The 24,018-nt window shown below is 39.3% G+C and overlaps 2 protein-coding genes across 3 annotated transcripts; both read right to left on the bottom strand.

Annotated features, from left to right (window-relative positions):
* Positions 1 to 6,098, bottom strand: LOC137024756 (zinc finger protein OZF-like). Of its 2 annotated transcripts, none has more exons than XM_067392622.1 (3): positions 6,044 to 6,098; positions 5,407 to 5,491; positions 1 to 1,556 (listed from the first exon to the last, which is right to left on the bottom strand). In XM_067392622.1, exons 2-3 carry the CDS (start codon positions 5,489 to 5,491, stop codon positions 628 to 630), a joined length of 1,014 nt encoding a protein of 337 aa, XP_067248723.1. In that variant the 5' UTR covers positions 6,044 to 6,098; the 3' UTR covers positions 1 to 627. The 2 variants fall into 2 exon arrangements, 1 of the variants encoding a protein (XP_067248723.1); XR_010895745.1 differs by lacking the exon at positions 1 to 1,556 and adding an exon at positions 4,326 to 5,287 and having other exon boundaries at positions 6,044 to 6,094.
* Positions 6,099 to 14,656: 8,558 nt separating this feature from the next.
* LOC137024013 (epidermal differentiation-specific protein-like) lies at positions 14,657 to 15,232 on the bottom strand. Its single transcript, XM_067391165.1, has one exon. It carries the CDS (start codon positions 15,173 to 15,175, stop codon positions 14,657 to 14,659), a length of 519 nt encoding a protein of 172 aa, XP_067247266.1. The 5' UTR covers positions 15,176 to 15,232.
* Positions 15,233 to 24,018: the final 8,786 nt, after the last annotated feature.

Here is a 24,018-nt window from a genome sequence, read left to right as displayed (position 1 = left end):
AGTAAATGTCAACAACACATGAAACAAAGCTGTATTCAAATTTATCATTCTAACAAGCCACGTGGATTACTTTTACCATCGGTGCACTTTTTTAGCAATTGGGAGCCCATTCAATGCCATTATAAACCTTGGAAGAGCCATGATATTTTTTATTATTCTTCACACCTTTAGAGTGAGAAAAAGGGTTAAGAAAATCGGCCAGGCACAATAAGTTTTTTCCCCACATGTTATATTTAGCCTGAACAATAAAAATTGATACTAAAACTAAAAAACTGAACGTTTGTAAATTACATAAACTGTACGCTTGTAAATCACATACCTGTTCATTCATTAAAACATTTTTTCCTCTATATTTCTACTACTGTATTATATCGCGTCATTTAGAAATTTGTTTTCTTATGTTGTTATATTTAATTTGTACTGTGTAATTCCATTTTTACTTTCTTCTACACTAGAAGCTCCTGTCACCAAGACAAATTCCTCGTATGTGCAAACATGCATGGTAATAAAGCTCTTTCTGATTCTAAAGTGTGACAGCAAAAGAAAATTAATTACATTTATAAAATTGCACTTCAAATTAAACTGATTGGTCAGGAAGTTACAAGTACAAATGAATTGCTTCTTTTTCTAAACCTCTTCCCACATCGAGGAGCACTGCACTGTATTTTCAGAATGAGTGCGCAAATGCCGGTTCAGGTCTCTTTGATAAGTGAAACTCTTCTCACACTCGAGACATGTGTAAGGCTTCTCTCCAGTGTGAACTCTTATGTGCGTCTGAAGGTTTCCTTTAAATCTGAAGCTCTTTCCACACTGAGGGCAGGTGAACGGCTTCTCTCCTGTGTGAACTCTCATGTGAACCTCACGGTTTGTTTTGTTTGAGAAAGTCTTTCCACAGTGATGGCACATGCAAGGCTTCTCTCTGGTGTGAATTTTTACATGGTTCTTGAGGTAACTTCTGACTGTGAAACTCATTCCACACTGATGACATATGCAACAGTCCTCATTTGAGTGAGTCCCCATGTGCTTATTAAGGGATATTTTGTGTCTGAAACTCTTTCCACACTGATCACAAGTGAAAGGCTTCTCTCCAGTGTGACTATTTATATGATACCTTAGGTTTAGGTCTGTCGTGAAGCTCTTATGACACAGTTGGCAGATGTAAGGCTTCTCTCCAGTGTGAATTCTCAAGTGCCTGTTAAAGCTTCCTTTTTGAGTGAATCTGGTTCCACACTGCTGGCAGGTGAATGGCTTCTCTCCGGTGTGAACTGTCATGTGGCCTTTAAGGATTCCTTTTGTAGTGAATCTCTTTCCACACTGTTGGCAGGTGAAGGGCTTCTCTCCGGTGTGAATGTTCATGTGGACTTTAAGGTGTCCTTTTTTAGTAAAACTCTTTCCACACTGCTGGCAGGTGAAAAGACTAATAGTTTCTGTTTGAGCTCTTTTTTGTGAGGAAGATTCTTCAGTCTGTGAGCAAATAAATGTTTTTTCTCCAGCTGTGAAATCATGTTGATCTTTCTCTTCCAGTACTTCACTATCTTCTTTCAGTGGCATCAGGTCTAAGGAGAAGAGAGACATACACAAATTAACAACCACTTTCTTTTTGATAGCTTGATAATTATGTTGGCATTTGTGGACAAGCATTAGCATGGTTTATGTCCTATCTATCCGACCACTACTACTTTCCTTGTGTAAATGCAGAGGTGTCTCAAGCACAAGTACGGTGTGCCACAGGGCTCAGTATTAGGTCCTCTGTTGTTCTCCTTGAACATGCTTCCCCTGGCAGTAGGGCTGCACGATTAAAAAATTAACGTTGAAATTGCGCTTACATCATTTGGCTTAGTGCGATTATGAAATGAAAAAGCTGCGATTATTTTTTATGCACAGCTTGTCAGTGAAGCGCGGCTCTGTGACCAGTAGTCTATCACTGGGTTAAAGCGGCAAAATATGAACGGGTAGGGAAAAAATAAATAAATAAATAAAAAAAATTACACACCAAACAGACGCCAAAGAACTAGCGCTGTTGAAAGCCGACTGTGTTGTTGCCTTGCGTTGGTGCAATTAAGCAGCATTTGAACACCGAAAAAACTACAACTGAATGTCAACTAGCTCACGCATTCTGCTCCTGCGTGAAGAAGACAACTGCCTGTTTCTTCATATAAATTAGTCTATTTTCTTCATTCAGAAGGAGAAACCGGCTCTACAGACTGCAGATACGCGTAATGCAGCGCATGCTTACTGTTTGAATATCAATCATGCTGATCACTTTCATTATTCCACTCGGCTCATGATCATTAGATAAATTTAAGATCATAAAAAGTCCTCAGTACCTTAAAAGATTAGTTCACTTTCAAATTAAAATTTCCTGATAATTTACTCTCCTCCATGTCATCCAAGATGTTCATGTCTTTCTCCAGTCGAAAAGAAATGAAGGTTTTTGATGAAAACATTCCAGGATTTTTCTCCATATAGTGGAATTCAATGGAGCCCAAACAGGAATAAGAGTCTTATGTAGTGAAACGATCATTCAGTTTCTAAAAAAAAAATATGTAAGTTTTAACCATAAATGCTCATCTTGAACTAGCTCTCTTCCTCTTCTTCTTCTCTATTAGAATTCCAGCAGTGTATTACTGCCCTCCACAGGTCAAAGTTTGAACTAATTGTCAATATGCTAGTGCAAGTATATAACAATTAGTTCAAACTTTGGCCTGTGGAGGGCAGTAATACACTTAGCAGCGTCTACACTGCCGGAATTCTAATAGATAAGAAAAAGAGAGCTAGTTCAAGATGAGCATTTATTGTTAAAACTTATATAATTTTTAATATTTTTTTTTTTGAAAATGAGTGATGGTTTCTCTAGATAAGACTCTTATTCATCGTCTGGTATTGTTTAAAGCTCTTTGAAGCTGCACTGAAACTGTAATTTTGACCTTCAACCGTCTGGAGTCTATTGAAGTCCACTATATGGAGAAAAATCCTGGAATGTTTTCATCAAAAACCTTCATTTCTTTTCAACTGAAGAAAGAAGGACATGGACATCTTGGATGACATGGAGGAGAGTAAATTATCAGGAAATTTTAATTCTGGAGTGAACTAATCCTTTAAATGGTATAACAAAAGTATTATTGATCACAATAATGAAATTAATAATAATGTGATTATTAACTTTAAAGCAGAACTCAGTAAGATTTGCGAAGCTCCCCCTACAGGTTCCTTCAGTGAATCACACTGTCGTAAATACAACGACTACAACGCTCACCATACAGTACAAGAAATCTCGATGGAGGTGGGTAATTTTCGAAATTGTCTTATAAAGTCATAATATATAATTTTTTTTAATTACCCTAAAGCCTTTTGTCACTCTCGCGTGAACGTGAACATGAGGTGAGATTGTGTCGGGTCGATGCAGCTCAACTTGCAAGTGCTGTTTTCTGGCGTAGACGTGCCAGAGGGGGTTAGTGCTCGCCTCAAACACACACAAGTCAATTAACCATCGTAAGGACTTAGAAAACTATTTATGAAGGTAAAAAAGTTACTTAGTTCTGCTTTAATGTCATTAAATAAATGTGAGCGCTGCATGTTTTACAGCCAACAGATGGCGCTGTTGCACATTCTTCAGAGCAGCTCACATTCAATGATTAGCGCACATTTGTCAACCGATTGCTCATGAACTAATGCTGATCAGTTATCACAGTTTATATTATTTATTTTATATTGTGTTGTAAACGGTTGTAACATCATACTTTTTTATCTTCCTCATCTGAACTTGAATAGGCAGCAATAGTAAAGCACAGACATTTTAAAATAAGAGTCCCGCTGTATATCATGTATATAGTATCCACCGTTTGTTATTTGGTTACACAATCCAAATTTTATATATATATATATATATATAATACTTATTTAATACGTATTTATTTCCATTTTTTTATTTGATTTAAAGTAAACTGTTGTAGCTTCAGGAAGGAAACACTAAATGGGGCGTTCACACCAGACGTGACTTGCATGAATAAGTTTGACGCTTGAACATTTTGAGTTTATTCCCTTTATTCGCACATGAAATTCACTTCACAACAGACGCAAATTCGCGTCATGAGAGGGGCTTCTGCCAGGCGTCTCCAGTCTCATTTCTGCACACTTCCTCTGAATAAACACATCAACTCATCAGCAGGAAAGTAGTTGTAAATATATACGTGTATAGCTCAAATTGTGTAAAGTTTTTACAACTTACCACTTACTGCCTCCATTACCACTAGAGCAAGCTCCTGATTGGTCAACGTTCAGATTTTTCAACTTGCGCAAATCACACGTTCATTTGCACCGCAGGATGTCTATTCGCGTCTTTGCATTGACTTAATATGTAAATCACTCGCGCTTAACGCTTCATTCACGTCTGGTGTGAACGCACCATTAGAACATTATTTGATACATATTATTCAATATAAAGATTTTACTACCATAAGGGTTATTTTAGTTAAGTAAAACCATAAAAAAACATAAAATGTATACAAACTAAAGAGACATGAAAGACATTAAAAATGAAAGCAGAAAATATAAAAATCTATTCGGATTAAAAATATTAGCAAAAACTGTAATAGTATTAAGTGAAAATAGTTACAGTTTTAATTTCCCAGAAAAATCACAAGATGAAAATGCTGAAACTGTAAAGGGGACATATATAAACAACAGGATGACTAAAAAGAGTGATTTAAAAATGTAAGTTCATTGTTGTGTGGCTCTTAAAAAAATTTTTTTTCCCCCTATAGGAGCCAATGGCTCTGTGATGAATTTTTTTGTCTGGAGACCGGTGTAGACTCTTTAATTTGTTAAAAATGTTAAAAACAGAACAAAAGCAGCCTGTCTAGGGTAAAAGGTCCAGGGCAGACATGACAGGAGCCACATGCTCACATAAACACACAAGACAGAGGAGAACATGACAAACACTTAAAAGCCATGTGCTCCAACAGAAAACAGCACACACCTTTCCTTATAGACAACCAATTTAAAATGTATCACTCAGATTTCACATTTTATGCAAAATGAATGTATTTGTTAGATGTGGTTGCGTCATTAAGTGATAGAAATTAAAGGTGTTCATTTTTAATAGATATTGAGTGCAATGTTAATTGTTTTGTTTAGGTTCCTTCTAAATTATTTTTCCTAATTTAATATGTGACACATTGTAATGACGAATTTCCAACATGGAAGTATGATCTTCTCACGTTGAAGCAGCATTAGTATTCGTCTGGTCATGTGATCTCAACACGTCTGTCCACATAAGCGACCCACTCTATGTCAAATAAAAGCACTTTAATTAGGAAACTCTTCAAAAATACCACTCATTTCTGTAGATCTGGACATTTTAATAAGGATCAAATGACTCAGTTCAGCTTTGAGAATGAAACCAACCTGTTTGTTCCTCAGTTTCTTCCTGTTTGACTCTGGATGTTTCTTCAATCTCCATGTCTTCACTCTCCTCTTTAATAAACGCCATCTTTAAGATGAGAATAATTAACAGAAATAAAATCCACATCCAAACTTAATCTCTGGGTGCGTCTCAATCAGGTTTAGCTCTAGTAGTCTGTGCAAACACTCAAAACTAGCACTACAAATTAATTAAACAAATGCAATTTATACAAACATTTAGTTCTGATTTATATTCGGTATTTATTTACATTTAATAGTTTACACATGCTAGTGTTTACACTGTTTGACCAGCAGGTGTCGTCAGTGTTCAATCACTAAATCATTTTGCAAAGCATTTGGTTTCATTGGCTCGGAGAGTTTAGAAAATGTGCGGTTTCTCTTGTCACTACAAATCAGTGACTGAATTCCCGTTTGTAATAAACGATATATGGAGCGAAATAAGACGCATCTTTTCTGTTACTCACGTGTGGACGCGCTTTACTCACATGAAATAACGTCCATTAATGTTATATAAAGCGTTACGTTGCATTCAGTGGTATATAATTCATTTTACAAAGCTTGTAAAAACTATAAAAGTGATTGAACGATTTAAAACCATTTAAATTCTTAAAACACAAACCTTTCTTCAGCCGAATCACAACAACGCAGGAGCGCGGTGCAGCCTAATGACGTCACATTACCAATACAAAATAAAAGTCACGTTCAAATCACAAGAGTCGAGTCAAAGTCGAGTGTTGAAATACATAGTTAAATGTATTCCGCAATGAAAGAGTTTGAACCACAATTAATGTGAGATTCTGAGTTTGTTTCATTTTTGTTAGATGCATTTTCTAAAAAACTTTTTTTAATTTAGCTTATCAAAACTATTATTTTACTACTATACAATAAACAAAGTTTGTCAATAAAATTAAACCTTCATAAGGGCAACTGACTCAAAAACAAAGAAAAAAATGCAACACTCAATAGGTTACGTTGTGTTATATATATGTAACGGAGTTTAAATAATGTAATGCTGTGCCCAGACAGATGGGAATATGGATTTTTCCTACCTCCTTCTAGAAAATAACGTCTGGAATGCCACTCAAAGTGGGACATTCGACCTCTGAAGTCGGGGTACATCGATCAACCCCAACCTCAGCGAGATGCGTCATTTGGCGTCACTTCCAAGATGTCGGCAAGTCCCGTTTCTAATGAAACAAACTTTAACATTAGACATTAAGTTTATATAATGATACATTTGTTTTTGCTTTTCGTCAGCTGTTTTCTAAGCGATTATGTTGTTTTTATTCTGTTTTTGTTAACTGACACAAAAATGCGAAATGCTCTCCTTGTGGCGGCATCACATGTTCAACGTGAACAGTTGCAAGAAAAAGTAAGTGAACCCCATGCAGAATCTGTGAAAATGTGAATAAAGGAGATGATACAAAATGCATGTTATTTTTATTTAGTACTGTCCTGAGTAAGATATTTTACATAAAAGATGTTTACATATAATCCACAAGAAAAAAATAAAAATAACATGCATTTTGTATTATCTTCTTTATTTTGTTAAAAGTATTCACATTTTCACAGATTCTGCAAGGGGTTCACATACATTCTTGCCACTGTATATATATCGTCACAAAAAAACTACATTTGTTTGTAATTTCAGTTGCTCTCTTTTAACATTTGCATGATCAATACCTGTAGATGTAAAACATCTGACCTCCTTGTATGGGTTTTAATGTAGTAAATTCTCATTTATCCTTTCCAAAGGTTAAGATATGTGTCAACAATATGCACCGACACATTTCCTGTTTTGCACTATTAATTTAATCAATTTTGTCCAAAAAGTCCTCATTTTGATAACATGTTGTAACAGTCATGTTAACGTTAGTGCCTCCTGCTGTTGTTTGGAAATAGAAACAGGAAATGTTCATGGGTTAGTGACATCAGGGCCTCAAAATGGTCTATAAGAGTATTGTAATATTATAAGCAAGTCATTACTCCAATAAACCCAAGTATTTGGCAAATCTCGTCCTGGAATGTGCTTATACTGGCTTTCTTGGCACCTTGTTGCAGGTGGAGCCATCTTCAGAAAGCCCAAATGCGTGTTACAACGTCCACTACACATTGGCTTTAATCCAGTACGTCATCGCGCTACAGGCTGCAGCGAGGACAGTCTCCCAAATCCAACAAAATGTAATGGGACTAAGACCAATTGCCTTTGTGAATCACTTGTCAGTATTACACAAAATAGCCAGCTAAATCAAGTTTAAAAATATATTTAATCTTATTTTACTCAGGCGGCAGGAGTAGATGAAAACATACAGACTCCAAAACAGACCGGTAATCTTACTGGCTAGGCAAATGTACAGTTAAATGTACATTTTTCAATATTTAGACCACTTCTGCTATTGATTTCTATCAGGATGTGAAGAGAGTTTCAACCAGTATAACAAAATAGACAGGTTCTGTGGGATTTCTTCAGATTTCTCCACATTCTCCCATACAAAATAGGATGTAGTCCTGACATTCTCATAATACATTACTGGTTAGACACCTGTTAGATACTTTCTTTGGTATAGTTTAGTTTCTTTAATGAATACTGCTTGCATATAGATCCAGTCTTTATTTTTATTTTCTGCATCAACCATTGCAGAAAGCACTTTATTTTCTAGCCCTATTCGGTTTTACATGGGGTGGTGGAGTAAAGTAATTTTAGGACGTCTGTAATATTAATTGGCTAATTCGCATGGGACAAGACATCTCAGTAAAACTAGCAGAAGTGGGAGGGGTAACTCGATTTACGCACCGCCGTCACCTCCCTGTCGTCATGTGGGTATACATTGCTTCCTGATACCATGTGCGCAAACACATATAATCTAAATATATAAACTATATATAACAGTTAGGTCCGGTAAACGATTTATTAATTAAATTCTGATTGTATTATGATGGTAATAGGCACTTAGCTAAAGATAACATTTGTTGTGTGCCTCTGACAAGTGCTTTGATCTTCTTTTTGCTCTGAATGGTATTTAGAAAATACTTGAGGTTTGGCACAGACTTGTCCCACCACCTACAACACAAATGAATGTTTCTTCAAGTGCTTCCATGCTTGAAAAACGCGCGGAAAACTACTTTTAAACAGGAAATGACGGAATTTTACTGTACATATTTAAAGCGGGTCTATTCGAACGGGATTAGTATTACCTGTGGTAATGTTTTTACAGAAGGTAAAAGTCGCCGTAATCTTTACTGACATTGTCCGTAATGATTACCGAGATGGCACATTCGCACGGGACTAAAATCACTGAGAAGCTCTGGTAATAATTACTTTACCCCCACCAACCCATGTAAAACTAATCCCAACCGAATAGGGCTTTAGACTATCTTTTATATCTGCCTTATGATGGGATGGGCTTAGTCCTAATTTCCAGTGGTATTATTGGGGAGCTCAATTAAGATGTCTTGTCTGTTTTCTCAAAACACACCTATGTGATTAAACTGGGGGAAAAAAAAAATCCATTAAATCAGACTTATCTCTGGAAACATTTATATGACTCCGATTGTAAAGTATTAATGAAAATGAAAGAAAATGCTAAGAATCCAATGATTTTATGGTAAGGATGTGGAATGAAAAGCAGAGATATCTGAGTATCTCGTATACAAGTTCATAATCTCATTACTGTCCTACAGTGCTCAGTGTAAATGAGTACATACCGCTTTGAAAAGTAACATTTTAAACAATATCTCAATGAACACAAAAACAATTTCCAAAATGTTGACAAGACAGTTTAATATAACATGAAAGTAAGGTGAATAATATAACTTAGATTACACATTTTTCAGTTTTACTCAAATTAGGGTGATGCAAAAATGAGTACACCCCACAACAAAAACTACTACATCTAGTACTTTGTACGGCCTCCATGATTTTTAATGACTGCACCAAGTCTTCTAGGCATGGGATGAACAAGTTGGCGACATTTTGCAACATCGATATTTTTCCGTTCTTCAAGAATGAGCTCTTTTAGAAGCTGGATGCTGGATGGAGAGTGATGCTCAACTCGTCTCTTCAGAATTCCCCACAGGTGTTCGATTGGGTTCAGATCAGGAGCCACTGAATCACTTTCACCTGTTCTTCTTCAGAAATCCAACAGTGGCCTTAGATGTGTGTTTAGGATCATTGTCATGTTGGAAAAGTGCATGGAGTGATGGTAGCAACTTCTCTTTCAGTATAGAGCAGTACATCTGTGAATTCATGATGCCATCACTGAAATGCAGCTCCCGACACCAGCAGCACTCATGCAGCCCCACATAAGGAGACTGCCGCCACCATGTTTCACTGTAGGCTCCATGCATTTTTCTTTGTATTCCTCACCTTTGCGATGCCAGACAGGTTTGAAGGCACCAGTTCCAACAACATTTATCTTGGTCTCATCACTCCAGAGTATAGAGTCCCAGTAGTCTTCATTTTTGAAGGGGGTTTTAACACCTTTTTAGTCATGTCTGCTGGACACCTGTGTAATGAATAATTAGACTCACCTGTGGTTGAATTCTTGTTAAATTAGACATTTGTAGTCTAAATTATACCTTTGCTCCAGAGACTTTCAGCGGGGTGTACTCATTTTTGCATCTCCCTAATTTGAGTAAAACTGAAAATTTTGTTATCTATGTTATATTATTAACCTTACCTTCATGTTATAAGTTAAACAGATGATATATACAGTTGCAAGAAAAAGTAAGTGAACCACTTGCAGAATCTCTGAAAATGTGAATAATTTTAACAAAATAAGAGAGATCATACAAAATGCATGATATTTTTTGTTTAGTACTGTCCTGAGTAAGATATTTTACATAAAAGATGTTTACATATAATCCACAAGACAAAAACAAATATTATTTAATTTAAATTAAATTAATTTAAATTTAAATTAATTTAAATTAAATTTAAATTTATTAAAATAACCCCATTCATAAGTATGTGAACCATTGATTCTCAATACTGTGTGTGGTCACCTGATGATCCATCACTGTTTTTATGTTTTGTGATGGTTGTTCATGAGTCTCTTGTTTGTCCTGAAAGGTTAAACTGAGCTCTGTTCTTCAGAAAAATCCTCCAGGTCCTGCAGATTCATCAGTTTTCCAGCATCTTTTGCATATTTGAACCCTTTCCAGCAGTGACTGAATGATTTTGAGATCCATCTTTTCACACTGAGGAGAACTGAGGGACTCAAACTCAACTATTAAAAAAGGTTCAAACATTCACTGATGCTCCAGAAGGAAACACGACACATTAAGAGCTGGGGGATGAGTTTGAAGATCAAAGTAAAGTGTATTTGTCTTCTGGGAAACATGCAAGTATCTTCTGTTGCTTCTAAAGGGAAGTACTAAATGAAAAAAAATGATATTCAAGCGAAATAAGAAAAATTTGGACATCTTCATTCTGTTCCAAAGTTTTCACCCCCCGACTCTTAATGCATCTTGTTTCCTTCTGGAGCATCAGTGAATGTTTGAACTTTTTTTAATAGTTGTGTTTGAGTCCCTCAATTGTCTTCAGTGTGAAAAGACGGATCTCAAAATCATACAGTCACTGCTGGAAAGGGTTCAAATATGCAAAAAATACTCGAAAACTGAAGAATCTGCAGGATCTGGAGGATTTTTCTGAAGAACAGAGCTCAGTTTAACTGCTCAGGACAAACAAGAGTCTCATGAACAACCATCACAAAACACAAAAAGTCATAGATCATCAGGTAACCACACACAGTATTGAGAATCAAGGGTTCACAAACTTTTGAACAGAGATATTTTAATAAATTCAGCTATTGTTTTGTCTTGTGGATAATATGCAAACATCTTTTGTGTAAAATATCTTACTCAGGACAGTACTAAATAAAAAATAACATGCATTTTGTATTATCTCCCTTATTATTATTTTGTATGATCTGTTATTTTGTTAAAATTTTGCACATTTTCACAGATTCTGCAAGTGGTTCACATACTTTTTCTTGTAATTGTATATACACTGATCAGGCATAACATTATGACTTAATAGTGTGTTGGTCCCTCGTTTGCTGCCAAAAAAGCCCTGACCCATTGAAGCATGGACTAAACCCCTGAAGGTGTGCTGTGGTATCTGGACCAAGATGTTACCAGCAGATCCTTTAAGTCCTGTAAGTTGCGAGGTGGAGCCTCTATGGATCGGACTTGTTTGTTCAGCACATCCCACAGATGCTTGATTGGATTGAGATCTGGGGAATTCGGAGGCCAAGTCATCACCTCAAACTTGTTGTTGTGCTCCTCAAACCATTCCTGAACCATTTCTGCTTTGTGGCAGGAGCATTATCCTGCTGAAAGAGGCCACAGCCAGCAGGGAATACTGTTTCCATGAAAGGCTGTACATGGTCTGAACAATACTTAGGTAGGTGGTACGTGTCAAAGTAACATCACATGGATGGCAGGACCCAAGGTTTCCCAGCAGAACATTGCCCAAAGCATCACACTGCCTCCACTGGCTTGCCTTCTTCCCATAGTGCATCCTGGTGCCATGTGCTCCCCGGGTAAGAGACGCACATGCACCTGGCCATCCATGTGATGTAAAAGAAAATGTGATTCATCAGATCAGGCCACCTTCTTCCACTGCTCCGTGGTCCAGTTCTGATGTTGGCTCTTTCGGCAGTGGACAGGGGTCAGCATGGGCACCCTGACTGGTCTGCAGCTATGCAGCTCCATACGCAACAAACTGATGCTCTGTGTATTCTGACACCTTTCTATCAGAACCAGCATTAACTTCTTAAGCAATCTGAGCTACAGGAGCTCATCTGTTGGATCGGACCACACGGGCCAGCCTTTTCTCGTCAATAAAGCATATTCTAAGGCATAGTCTAGAGTCTATCTGGTTATTGCTGCGCAGCAAGTTAGGGGTCAAGATGTTGAACAAAATATTATTGAGAGTCGATTTGAAGACGCTCCGGAAGATCAGGTATATTATTGAGTGTCGATTAGAAGACGCTCCGGAAGATCAGGTATATTATTGAGTGTCGATTAGGAGACGACCCAGGTAAACAGGTAAACCTAAGTCAGGTGCGTAGGGGAAAATCTACCACATTTGGCCACCCATGACCCTGTCGCCGGTTCACCACTGTTCCTTCCTTGGAGCACTTTTGATAGATACTGACCACTGCAGACTGGAAACACCCCACAAGAGCTGCAGTTTTGGAGATGCTCTGACCCAGTCGTCTAGCCATCACAATTTGGCCCTTGTCAAACTCGCTCAAATCCTTACGCTTGCCCATTTTTCCTGCTTCTAACACATCAACTTTGAGGACAAAATGTTCACTTGCTGCCTAATATATCCCATCCTCTAATAGGTGCCGTGATGAAGAGATAATCAGATAATAACTTCACCTGTCAGTGCTCATAATGTCATAAATGTGTGTTTATGTATGTGTATGTATTACACGTGTGTGTGTGTGTGTGTGTGTGTGTGTGTGTGCATGTCTTGCACATACACAAACACACACACACACATATACAGTATTATATATATATATATATATATATATATATATTATATATATATATAATATATATTCATATTCATATTCACAATTGCTTTATTGGCATGACTGTAAATAATACAATATTGCCAAGGCTTGGAATACATACATATATACATAAAATAATAATAAAAAAACATCAAAATAATCAAAGAAAGTATTATAAAATAACTTAAATAAACAGTGTAACAAATTAGAACATGTCTGAACATTTGATAACACAGTGTTTTAACACACACATACTTGTGGACAGTAGGGAAACACACTGAAGTCAGACACAATACACACATTCATCTGCTGTCTCCACCTGGTATTAAGATGCATTTTGGTTGATCGGATCACAAGTGGACGAGGGAGACACATCCCCGTTTCCACCTGGTATTTTAATCCATCTCTTTTGTCCACTTTCAACCACTTCTGTCTTGATTTCTTCAAGGGGAAGGTCTATGGGTGGGCAAATATAAGTTTTTTTTTTAGATTTTTCTATCTAATTAACAAAATAAGCTTGCACAATTTACATATGAACGCGTCCAGAGATTTGAAAAACATACGGAGAGCATCCACTTTCGTTTCTGCCCTGACAGCCGCAAGGCCGGCCAAACGCTGAGAGTACATGTTAGAAATCAGGAATGAAAAATAACATTGTCATTTAATTGTTCTGTTTCAGTCATCCCTGTAAAGTTCTTTATTGAGTTTTTGAATTTGTATAAGTAGAGGTCTCTGATTGATATGTTTTTTTGACAGTGAAGGAGGAAGTGCATCTCTGTCTCGATCTCTCCTGTCCTGCAGTGAACACACACCCTTTGCTCTCTGGGTAAGCAGCTCTTTCTGTGTCTGCCGGTCTTGATGGCTAGACTGTGCTCACTGAGCCTCTACTTGGTCAGGATCTGTCTCTGCTTTGTGTCTCTGACACTCTAGATATATTCTTCTAATTCATAATTTGATTTACTTTGTGTTATAGATTCCTCATCCCAATGTTCTAGATATGTATTTTTAGATTGTTTGCTAATTTGGTTTATTTTGATGTTTGGGTGAGAAGCTATTCTGAGCGATGGTTGAAACTTTGTATTAATAGCACTTCTTGTGTTTATTGCCTCTTTAGATGAATCACTTGGTGTATTCCTCAATTATAAGTCACTTTGGATAAAGGCGTCTGCTAAATGAAAAATGTAAATGTAAAAAAAAGAAGAGAATTAAAGAAACGAACATTACAATACTTAAGTCTTTATTTTCTGAGTTGACAGAGTAAAACTTTCTTTTGTTGTCTCTTTCTCAGCATAAAATAAATCCAAAATCCCTTCCAATATTTCTCTCTCATTAAACAGGGAAAATACAATCAAATGCAACAGGATCTGTAGTAGATCCGTAACAATTCCAAGACTATATTTTATTACATGATTACTGATATTGATTGCTACAGATGACAAGCCAAAAACTCTTTCTATAAAATTCATCCTTGTTACATAACATTTGCCAAGTTAACATGTACAGTATGTCTTTACACAGATAGCCTCAAATGATAAGGTTGAGTCTGATTGCATGAAGTTTCTTCAGACAGATTGCCATCACATCAAGAGTCAAATCAAGTTTCTGGTCATGATCCATCATTCCCCACCACCTGCCTCATTCTTTCCAAAAGGATTCCAGTTCATATTCAGCTGCAGAAAGCGTACGTTGAATGATGCTGCCTATGGCTTTGGCAGCAAGGGGCGCACATGGCTGACCACGTCATTGAAGCCGAGCGGCACATAGTTGGGAACTTCATCCCCAGGGAAAGAAACAAGCTGGGAACCCTGACGATTGACGTGCTGGTATAGAACCCAGACACCACCTTTCACTTTGTGGGAAGAAGCTATGTCACTGAAATCAATGTCGTGAAGATTGGCTTCTCTGCGCAGGGTCACTTTTCTTCCTTGATAGTTGATGTGCTCGAACAGCTGGATTTCAGGGTTGTCCAGGTCATCTGTGACCATCTTGAGGGAAGAAAACTTGCCTTTGTCATCAAGGGTAGAGTACTCTCCTTCCTCAAACACCAGGTGCTTTCCAGCAAAATTCTTGTCATAATACGCCACCCATGGTGCACCGATGACTTTTATGGAGCAGATGACGTCGTTGAAGCCCTTTTCTTCTAAGTTGCGGACATTGTTCTTGAATTCAGCTGTTCTGCCCTCAAAGGCCTCTTTGCTAAAAACAATGATCTTGCTCATTTTGATTGAAGATTCGAGGAGAAAGATGCTGGAGAAGACAAGTGTTTCTGAAGCAGCTTCCTGTGGCTCTGCTGGAAACAGTGACTTACTAGGTGTGCAGAGCTGCCTTTTAAAGCACAGAATCGCCAAAGTGGGCGTAGACTGGATTATGAAAGTACATGTAGGTGTGGAAGCTGAGAAACATATCAAGTCTCAAACTACTGTTCAGTATTTACAAATATGTAGCCTAATACAAGGTTCAAAACTCTGAGCCATATGTTACAAGCTCCTGGCTGCAGAACACAAAAAAAACAAAACAAAACAAAAAAAAACACAGTATTGTTTTCACTTTGACTGCCACTTAACTCTCAGATACAAGTTGCTACTGTTAGTGGCTAAATCCCAAATACTGTCAATTGACAAACTTCACTACATTCTTTAAATTCTAACATGCATCTTAACTGTGATGCAGAAATATCACAAAATCAATGTTCTGCACCTGCTCAAATGTGTCGTGACCCCTATGCATTCCTCAACATATCACCAGATTTAACTCCTGATACTTTATCACGTTACCCATCATAGAGCAGAGTAGTATTCATACAGAGATTTTCACATGACAGGCCACTTTACCTACTTTACAACGCTTTTAAAAATGATGAATAAAAAAACAACTGTTACGGAATACGGACTCAGATGTTAGATGAATATGAGTTTATTAACAATGGTTGAGATGACAGAGATGGTGGTGAATGAGAATCAGCGTTGTGAAGAAGTATGGAACGAGAATACTGACAGTCACTTTATGTTTGTAGATGGAGAATGGCAATCGTGGAGCAGGGCACACACTTCGGTGAGTGTAGCAGGTGAGGTATCTGGAGGACGCTGGAGACACTGGAGAACAGGAGACATTGGAGACACAAAGGAATAGGAGAGAGACAAAGGAGCACTGGAGCATACAGGTAAGAGGAGCAGGTAAGTGAGTCCTTCTCATGATTGAGAACAGACAAAGTGCAGTGTTGAAGTGTGTGCCTTTATACTGCTGTGGTGATGAGTAGATCGCTTACATGTGTGGGTAATTACTGAGTGTGAACAGGTGAGTGACAGGAGGGATGATGGGAAATGGAGTCCAGGGAAGGTGAGACAGATGGTGACTGTGACAGTACTCCCCCCTCCTGGTAGGCACGTCCTCGTGCTGTAGATGGACCAACCAGGGAAGGAGGGCGGGCGTCCTGGAGTCTAGACAGGAGAGTGATGGTGCAGGTAGATATGAGGACTCCAGGATGGAGCAATGGCGGGTCGGGGGCTTCAGGGCACCATGACGGGTCAGGAGCCTCAGCAAGCCATGGCAGTGAGGCTTCCATGGCCTTGGCCACTACGGCCACAGGTATATGGCCCCCAAATTTCTTTGGGAGGATCTGCGTGCTCGTGGGCTGGTGACTATCCATCTACATAACAGAACATTACTGTGACAGAAGCTCCCTCTCCCAGAAGGCACGTCCCCGTGGCATAAAGAGTACATCGGAGTGAGGGAAGGGACTCTGGAGGAGGACAAGGAACTAGAGAGGGGCAAAACAAAACAGAGTCCAAAACAAAAGTCCAAGAGGGAGTGGAGGGTGGGAGGAGCCAAGGGGGAGTCCGGAACAGGAGGAGCCAGATGTTGGAGCTCCCAAGGTGGAGTCGAAGGCGGGAGGAGCCATGGTGGAGACTTGAGAGGCAACACTCTGGGGATGGCTGATGGAAACGCCACTGGAGATGGAGACCCAGGTGGAGCCAACACACTGAAGAGCCTACAAGACACTGCTGGCATTTGAGACCAAGGTGGATCCGCAGCAATGAGCATCTGAGGTGGAACACAGAAACCTGAAGACTGAGGCGGAGCTGGTGAAACTGAGGATGAAGGCAGAGCCAGGGGGATGGTGGAGCCAGATGGAACCGAAGGTGCAGGCAGGATGACATCTGACCACGGTGGAGCCTGTGGGATGAGGGAGCCCGGTGGAGTCGTAAGGCTGAAGGTTCCTGGTGGAGCCAAGGTGGAAACAATGCATCGACAGGCCACGGTGAAGAGTTGGGTTCAGAGGCTGGAGGTGGAGCCAGGGAATCCTCTGGACTAGACAGATCTGTTAGCCTGAAGCACTTAAGCAGATCCACACGATTAGGTGCAGGAGCTGAAGATGGGCTGAAGGGTACCAGAGGAACAGGGTTGAGGAACTGGCTGTTATAGGAGGTGAGAGAGGGAGGCTGGGAGGAATCGCAGCTGATACAGGGCTGGAAGGAACCAGTGGGGAAACAGGAAGTTCAGGGCTGGGCATAACCAGTGAGAATTGGAAAAACCGGGGTCATTATGTCACCAAATACACCCGATAATCCCAAAAATATTCCAGCGAGGATAGCGAACACATCCACCATGGCGAGGTTGTGGGCGGAGCTTTCTTCCCAGCCCTCATACTCCACAAACCCTCCCTAGTAATTGATTATAACTATTGGTTATGTATTAATTCAGATACTTTATTTTTGTGGGTATCCCATACTTTCAATTATTCATTCATTAGGGACCTGATGCCACACAGAGTCACACACCTTGGGATACGTGAATCTCACGAACACAAACTCGCCTGTTGATTCTTACACAGATATCCTTAAATGATAAGGTCGAGTCTGATTGCATGAAGTTTCTTCAGATTTACTGGTAACACTTTACAATAGTTAATATGAAATAATAATGAACTGCACTTATACAGCATTTATTAATCTTTGGTAATGTTAATTTCAACATTTTCTAATACAATATTAAAATCTTGTTAACATTAGTTAATGCACTGTGAGCTAACATGAACAATGAACAACTGTATTTTCATTAACTAACCTTAACGAAGATTAGTAAATACAATAACAAACGTATTGCTCATGGTTAGTTCATGTCAGTTAATACATTATTGTAATGAACCTTATTATAGCTGCACGGGTCAGACGAAGAAATGGCCACGCTTCATACAGATGTCTTTTGTTATTTTATTTGCTCTCTCTCTCTGCAGACACCGTGAAAACTACAAGACATAAAATTATAATTTTCAAATATGCATTTCTCAAGTTTCTCTTGATAATGTCCACTGGGATGCAATTGAATGACGCAACAGAAATACAACAATCCAACTACCAGTAATAACCCGTTACATTTTTGTGCAAAGTGACTCAAAACAACATAATACACAATATGCAATAAACACAAAGTGAATTACCGTGTGCGCCTCCAAGACCACATGCAGATTAAACAATTTTGTTGAGGCTCTATGTCCCGCAGTCTCTCTGGATCCGCTCCCAACTCAACAATGGTCATGTGACGCATTACGTTTCTTAAAGAACCCTTTACATTAAACATTTAAAGGGAGTATATATAATACCCATACATGTGTCACATTTGTTTTTAAACAATGAATGAAATAACACTGGTAATGAATTTAACCAAAGTTTCGAAAATATACATTTTAATAAAAACCATATCTGCTGACAGTTACACTCCCACCAAATTACTAATTTATGATTAACTTTTTGTAGACGTTTAAATAAATTTAGTAATTTCAAAAACTGTTTCTGACTCTTGACGTAATACTAATTGTCAAACTCTTGATACAACTCTCAATGTTAGCTCTATTGCATGAGATTTAAATGTTCTCTACAAGCACCACTAACTTATGAATAGGACGTTCAAAAAGGGATGGATTAGTGAGTCGCTGACCCTCTTTCCCTAACTTTCTATTTCCTATTTGTATGGTGGCTTTTCGCACAAGGCCATCTTCATCTTCACAAACATCAAGCACTCGCCCGAGTCTCCATTCACTGCAGGGAATCCCATCTTCCTTGATAATGACGATATCTCCAACCTTCACATTGTGTCTTGGAGTGTGCCACCGTTGTCTGAAAGTGATGTTTGCCAGTTATTCCTTTCTCCATCTACTCCAAAATTGCTCTGTCAGATATTGAACTCTGCGCCACCTTTTTCTTGCATACAGGTCTTCTTGCACAAATTTCCCTGGTGGAGGCAGTGGAACAGAGGATTTCATGGTGAGTAAATGGTTTGGGGTAAGAGGCTCTAGCTCTTTGGCATCATTGATGGTATCTGTGGTGAGTGGGCGGCTATTTATGATTGACATGGCTTCATATAAGAAAGTTCTCAAGGAAGCATCATCCAGTCATCCTGAGCTCTAAGAAAGGACCCAGCTTAGAACACTCCTAACTGTTCTGATCTGCCTTTCCCAAACCCCTCCCATGTGACTGGCATCAGGTACATTCATAATGAAGTCATATTGCTTCTGAGATAAGTAAGCAGTCAATCTATCTTTGTCCAATTCTTTCAAAGCCTTCATCAGCTCATTTTTCGCCCCAACAAAATTTGTCCCTTGATCCGATCTGATCTCTCTTACAGCTCCATGGAGAGCTATAAAACACCGCAAGACATTTATGAAGGCATCAGTTGTGAGATCTTCCAGCATCTCTATGTGGATTGCTCTTGAGGAGAAACAGGTGAATATGAGACCATATCTCTTATGCTCTTTAAGACCTTGCTTAGTTAGAAATGGTCCGAAGCAATCCATCCCACAATAAGAGAATGGTGGAGAGGGATCAACACGGCTAGCAGGTAGGTCTGCCATCTTTTGCATCTCTGTTGGCCTGCAAGCTCTCCTGCATGTAACACATTGCTTAATGTGGTTTGCCACAACTTTGCTGCCACCAACAATCCAGAAACCACTTGTTCTCAATTCATTGAGGGTCTGTCCTCTGCCTTGGTGCTGAGTTTTTTCATGGCAGTCATCCAAGATAAGACGTGTGACCACACCATCTCTCGGGAGGATTGCTGGGTGCTTCGAGTCAAGAGGTAAGGAAACTTTCTTTAATCGCCCTCCCACCCTAAGAACATCATCATGCAGTACTGGGTCAAGTTGGAACAATGGATGACTTTGTGGCAATTTGCCATGACTCAGTATTTGTATCTCATTTTTGAAGGCATCCTTTTGTGCCAATTTTACAAGCATGAGACTGGCCTTTCTCATGTCTTCAATATTTATAGGTTTAACTGTTTTGTCTCTTGCCAATTGCTGGATACGTGTGACAATTTTTAATGCTGTGTGCCATTTTGAAAACCGCTTAAACCTCTCCAAAAAATTCTCATCTTGTACTACCTTTGTTTGTCTGATTTCAGGATCACCAACAAGCAGCTCTGGAGTTGTCTTTGGTGTGATAATATCTTTTTCCCAAAGAAACTTAGGTCCAGTTAGCCAATATGAATTAATCAACTCTGACACCTTGAGGCCCCTGGAAGCATGATGTGCTGGATTTTGATCAGAATCTATATAATGCCACTGTGCAGGGTCAGTTGTTTCACAGATTCTTTGAACTCGATTTGCCACAAAAACATGAAACCTATGGGCTTCATTGTTAATGTAGCCTAAGACCACTTTTGAATCTTTCCAAAAGTATTCTTGGTCAATTTTGAGCTCCAGCTCATCCTTTAACATGTTACTGACCGCTGAAGAGATCACCGCAGGTGTTAACTCAAGCCTGGGTATTGTCACTGGGTATTGGTTGTGGGTGCAACCCTTGCCTTGCCAAAAACAAAGGAGCAGTGCACTTTATCTTCACTCAACACTCGGATATATGAGCACTGACCATAGCCATGACTACTCACATCTGAAAAGTGATGGAGTTCAATCCTGTGAACTTTCCCTAGATTTTCAGGAGCAAAGCACCTCAGAATCTGGAGATTTTGCAGGTTCTTCAGTTCATTCAGCCAGCTTGTCCATTGTGGCATTAACTCCTCAGGCAGAGGTTCATCCCATCCAATGCCTTTTTGGCACATCTCCTGCAGTACCTTTTTTCCTAATAGGAGGAAGGGAGCCAGGAAGCCTAGCGGATCAAACACAGAAGCCACAGTTGAGAGGATTCCTCTCAGTGTTGCTTGTTTCTCATCCAGTGCAACTTTAAAGGAAAAGGTGTCACTATTTACACTCCACTTTACTCCCAGCACGGTCTGGACTGGGAGTTCATTAGATCCAAGTTCCACATCCTGAACTCTGCTGGCTCGTTCGCTGACAGGAATTGACTCTAAACCTTTCTGTTGTTGGACATGAACTTGCGTAGATGTAATTTCCCTTTAGCACACACGTGTGGCTTCTTGGACTAGTTTGACAGCCGCATTCACATTTTCTACACTAATGAGCCCATCATCAACATAGAAATTCTTTTTGATGAAGCTGGCTGCTTCCATAATTCGCACAGCCAGGGACAATGCTGCCCCGAAAAGATGGACTTTCATGCGATACTCCTTTGGCTCTGAATTTGTATCGCCATTCTCCCACCACAGGAACCGCAAGTAATCTCTGTCTTCCTGGCTTACATGGAACCTGTGGAACATCTTTTCGACATCACAAATAACTGTGACTGGATGTTTGCGAAACCTGCAGAGCACCCCTGTTAGCCCATTAATGAGATCAGGGCCATTTAGCAAGTGATCATTCAGAGCGGTGCCATCATACTTGGCAGAGCAGTCAAACACAACTCTAATCTTCTCTGGCTTTCTAGGGTGATATACCCCTTGGTGAGGAATATACCAGACGTTTCCTGCCTTGGGTTGGTGTTCAGCTCTCTCTGCATCGCCATCATTGAAGACACCTTCCATAAACTTTACATAGTCATCCTTGAATTTGGGGTTTTTCTCAAATTTTCCTTTCAGACGTTTCAGCCGCACAAGAGCCAGCTTCTTATTTTCTGGTTGTTGTGGGCATGTCTTAAAGGGAAGGGGCATCTCCAAGTGTCCCTCTGAATTCTGGTGAACTTTTTCATTGAGTAATTGCATGAACTGTATATCGTCTTGCAATATGCTCTTTTCTTTTGGGTTCGTATCTCTGAAGTCTGATTCTAGGGCTCTGATGACGGCAGCGGGAGTCAGTACTGGAAGTTCCTTAACAGATATACAATGACACAGACAGTTAGGAACCTGGGTGTGCTCTTTGATACCAATCTTTCATTTGAAAGTCATGTTTCTAGTATCTGTAAAATCGCCTTCTTCCATCTAAAAAATATATCTAAATTACGACATATGCTCTCAATGACAAATGCGGAACAGTTGGTTCATGCATTCATGACCTCAAGACTAGATTATTGTAACGCTCTACTGGGTGGTTGTTCTGCTCGGCTTTTAAACAAACTACAGTTGGTTCAAAATGCGGCAGCTAGAGTTCTTACTAGAACCAGAAAGTATGACCATATTAGCCCAGTTCTGTCAACATTACATTGGCTCCCTATTAAACATCGTATAGATTTTAAAATCTTGCTACTTACTTATAAAGCTCTAAATGGTTTAGCTCCCCAGTACCTAAGTGAGCTCTTAATGCATTATAGTCCTTCACGTTTATTGCGATCTCGGAATTTAGGCCAGTTGATAATACCCAGAATATCAAAATCAACTGAAGGCGGCAGATCCTTTTCCTATTTAGCACCTAAACTCTGGAACAATCTTCCTAGCATTGTTCGGGAAGCAGACACACTCTGTCAGTTTAAATCTAGACTAAAAACACATCTCTTTGCTCTTGCATACACATAACACATTATCAATACATTAACATTTTTCAAATCCGTTAAAGGATTGTTACGCTGCAATAATTAGGTCGGCCGGAACTGAGAACATTTCCTATAACACTAGATATACCTGTACATCAGAACAAGAATGACATCTACGCTAATATCTGTCTCTCTGCTTATCCTGAGGTTTGCCAGGTGCTGGATCCAGGCCGTATCCAGGTCAGATGGAGAACCTGCGTCTGGACCAGACTACAACGTAGCCCAGGATCCCCGTATCCGCTTACATATATTTATATATAATCGATTTTTAATCTCTATAATAAAAATGTACAATTCAGATTTTGATCTCCATATACATTTACATATATATATCTTCCAAGGGGTTTTTTCCCTCCTAGGACTTTTTTCCCAGTGCTAGCACGCTGGGTTTTTCTCCTAGGGGGTTTTTTCCACCCCTGGAAGTCAGCCGACATTGGCTTAATGTAGCACCATCTTGTATATGTTACATATTACCACGCTTGTTTGTACAGTTTTAACCACTTCCCTTTTTTTCTGTGCTTCTAATATGTAAAGCTGCTTTGAAACAATTACCAATTGTAAAAGCGCTATATAAATAAATTTGACTTGACTTGACTTGACAGACCTGTAAGTTCTTTCGGCTTTGCAACCTGTGGTGAACTACCAACAACACTCCAACCCAGATCTGTCCTGATGCCATATGGCTCATTATCACCTCCTGTGATGACTTGTCGTGGTACTAAAGCTCTTGAGCAGTCGTAACCAATCAGAAGTCCAACCTTACAGTCTAACAGCTCTGGTATTTCTTGTGCTATTTTATTCAGATGTATCCACCTTCTAGCGGTTTCAGAGGTAGGAATGTGGGAACGTTCAAGTGGGATGAAATCTCTGGTATAGACAGATGGCAAATTAATTAGGCCATGAGAGGCAAACCCTCTAACTCTGAGCCCACAAACTCTTTCACTTTGAATGACAGAATCCTTTCCCATCATTGTAGTAAGCCTTAACTTGACAGGCTCTGAAACTACCCCCATCCTCTCACATACCTCTTGGTCTACAAAGGTGTTGCTACTCTGGGTATCCTGTAGGGCATAAACTAAGGTCTCTCTTTCAGGATTGGTGATTGAAGAAATCCATACAGGTACTATCATTGATGTACTCCCACCATCGCCACTGTCTACACAACAGGAAAGGGAAGATGTGTTTTCTTCTGCTTGCATAGCATGAGAAAATGTGACTGCTGCAGAAGAAGGGCGCTCTTCATGAAGTGG

Source organism: Chanodichthys erythropterus, chromosome 8 (genome assembly GCF_024489055.1).
Source record: "Chanodichthys erythropterus isolate Z2021 chromosome 8, ASM2448905v1, whole genome shotgun sequence".
Classification (NCBI taxonomy): domain Eukaryota; kingdom Metazoa; phylum Chordata; class Actinopteri; order Cypriniformes; family Xenocyprididae; genus Chanodichthys; species Chanodichthys erythropterus.
This window is presented reverse-complemented; position numbering and strand designations above follow the sequence as displayed.

Bases quoted from the DNA above. Each gene is read 5' to 3' on its own strand.
- LOC137024756 (XM_067392622.1), bottom strand. From the start codon at position 5,491: ATGGCGTTTATTAAAGAGGAGAGTGAAGACATGGAGATTGAAGAAACA. The intron at 1,557-5,406 runs GTTGGTTTCATT...TCTTCTCCTTAG, and splicing joins AGAAACTGAGGAACAAACAG to ACCTGATGCCACTGAAAGAA.
- LOC137024013 (XM_067391165.1), bottom strand. From the start codon at position 15,175: ATGAGCAAGATCATTGTTTTTAGCAAAGAGGCCTTTGAGGGCAGAACA.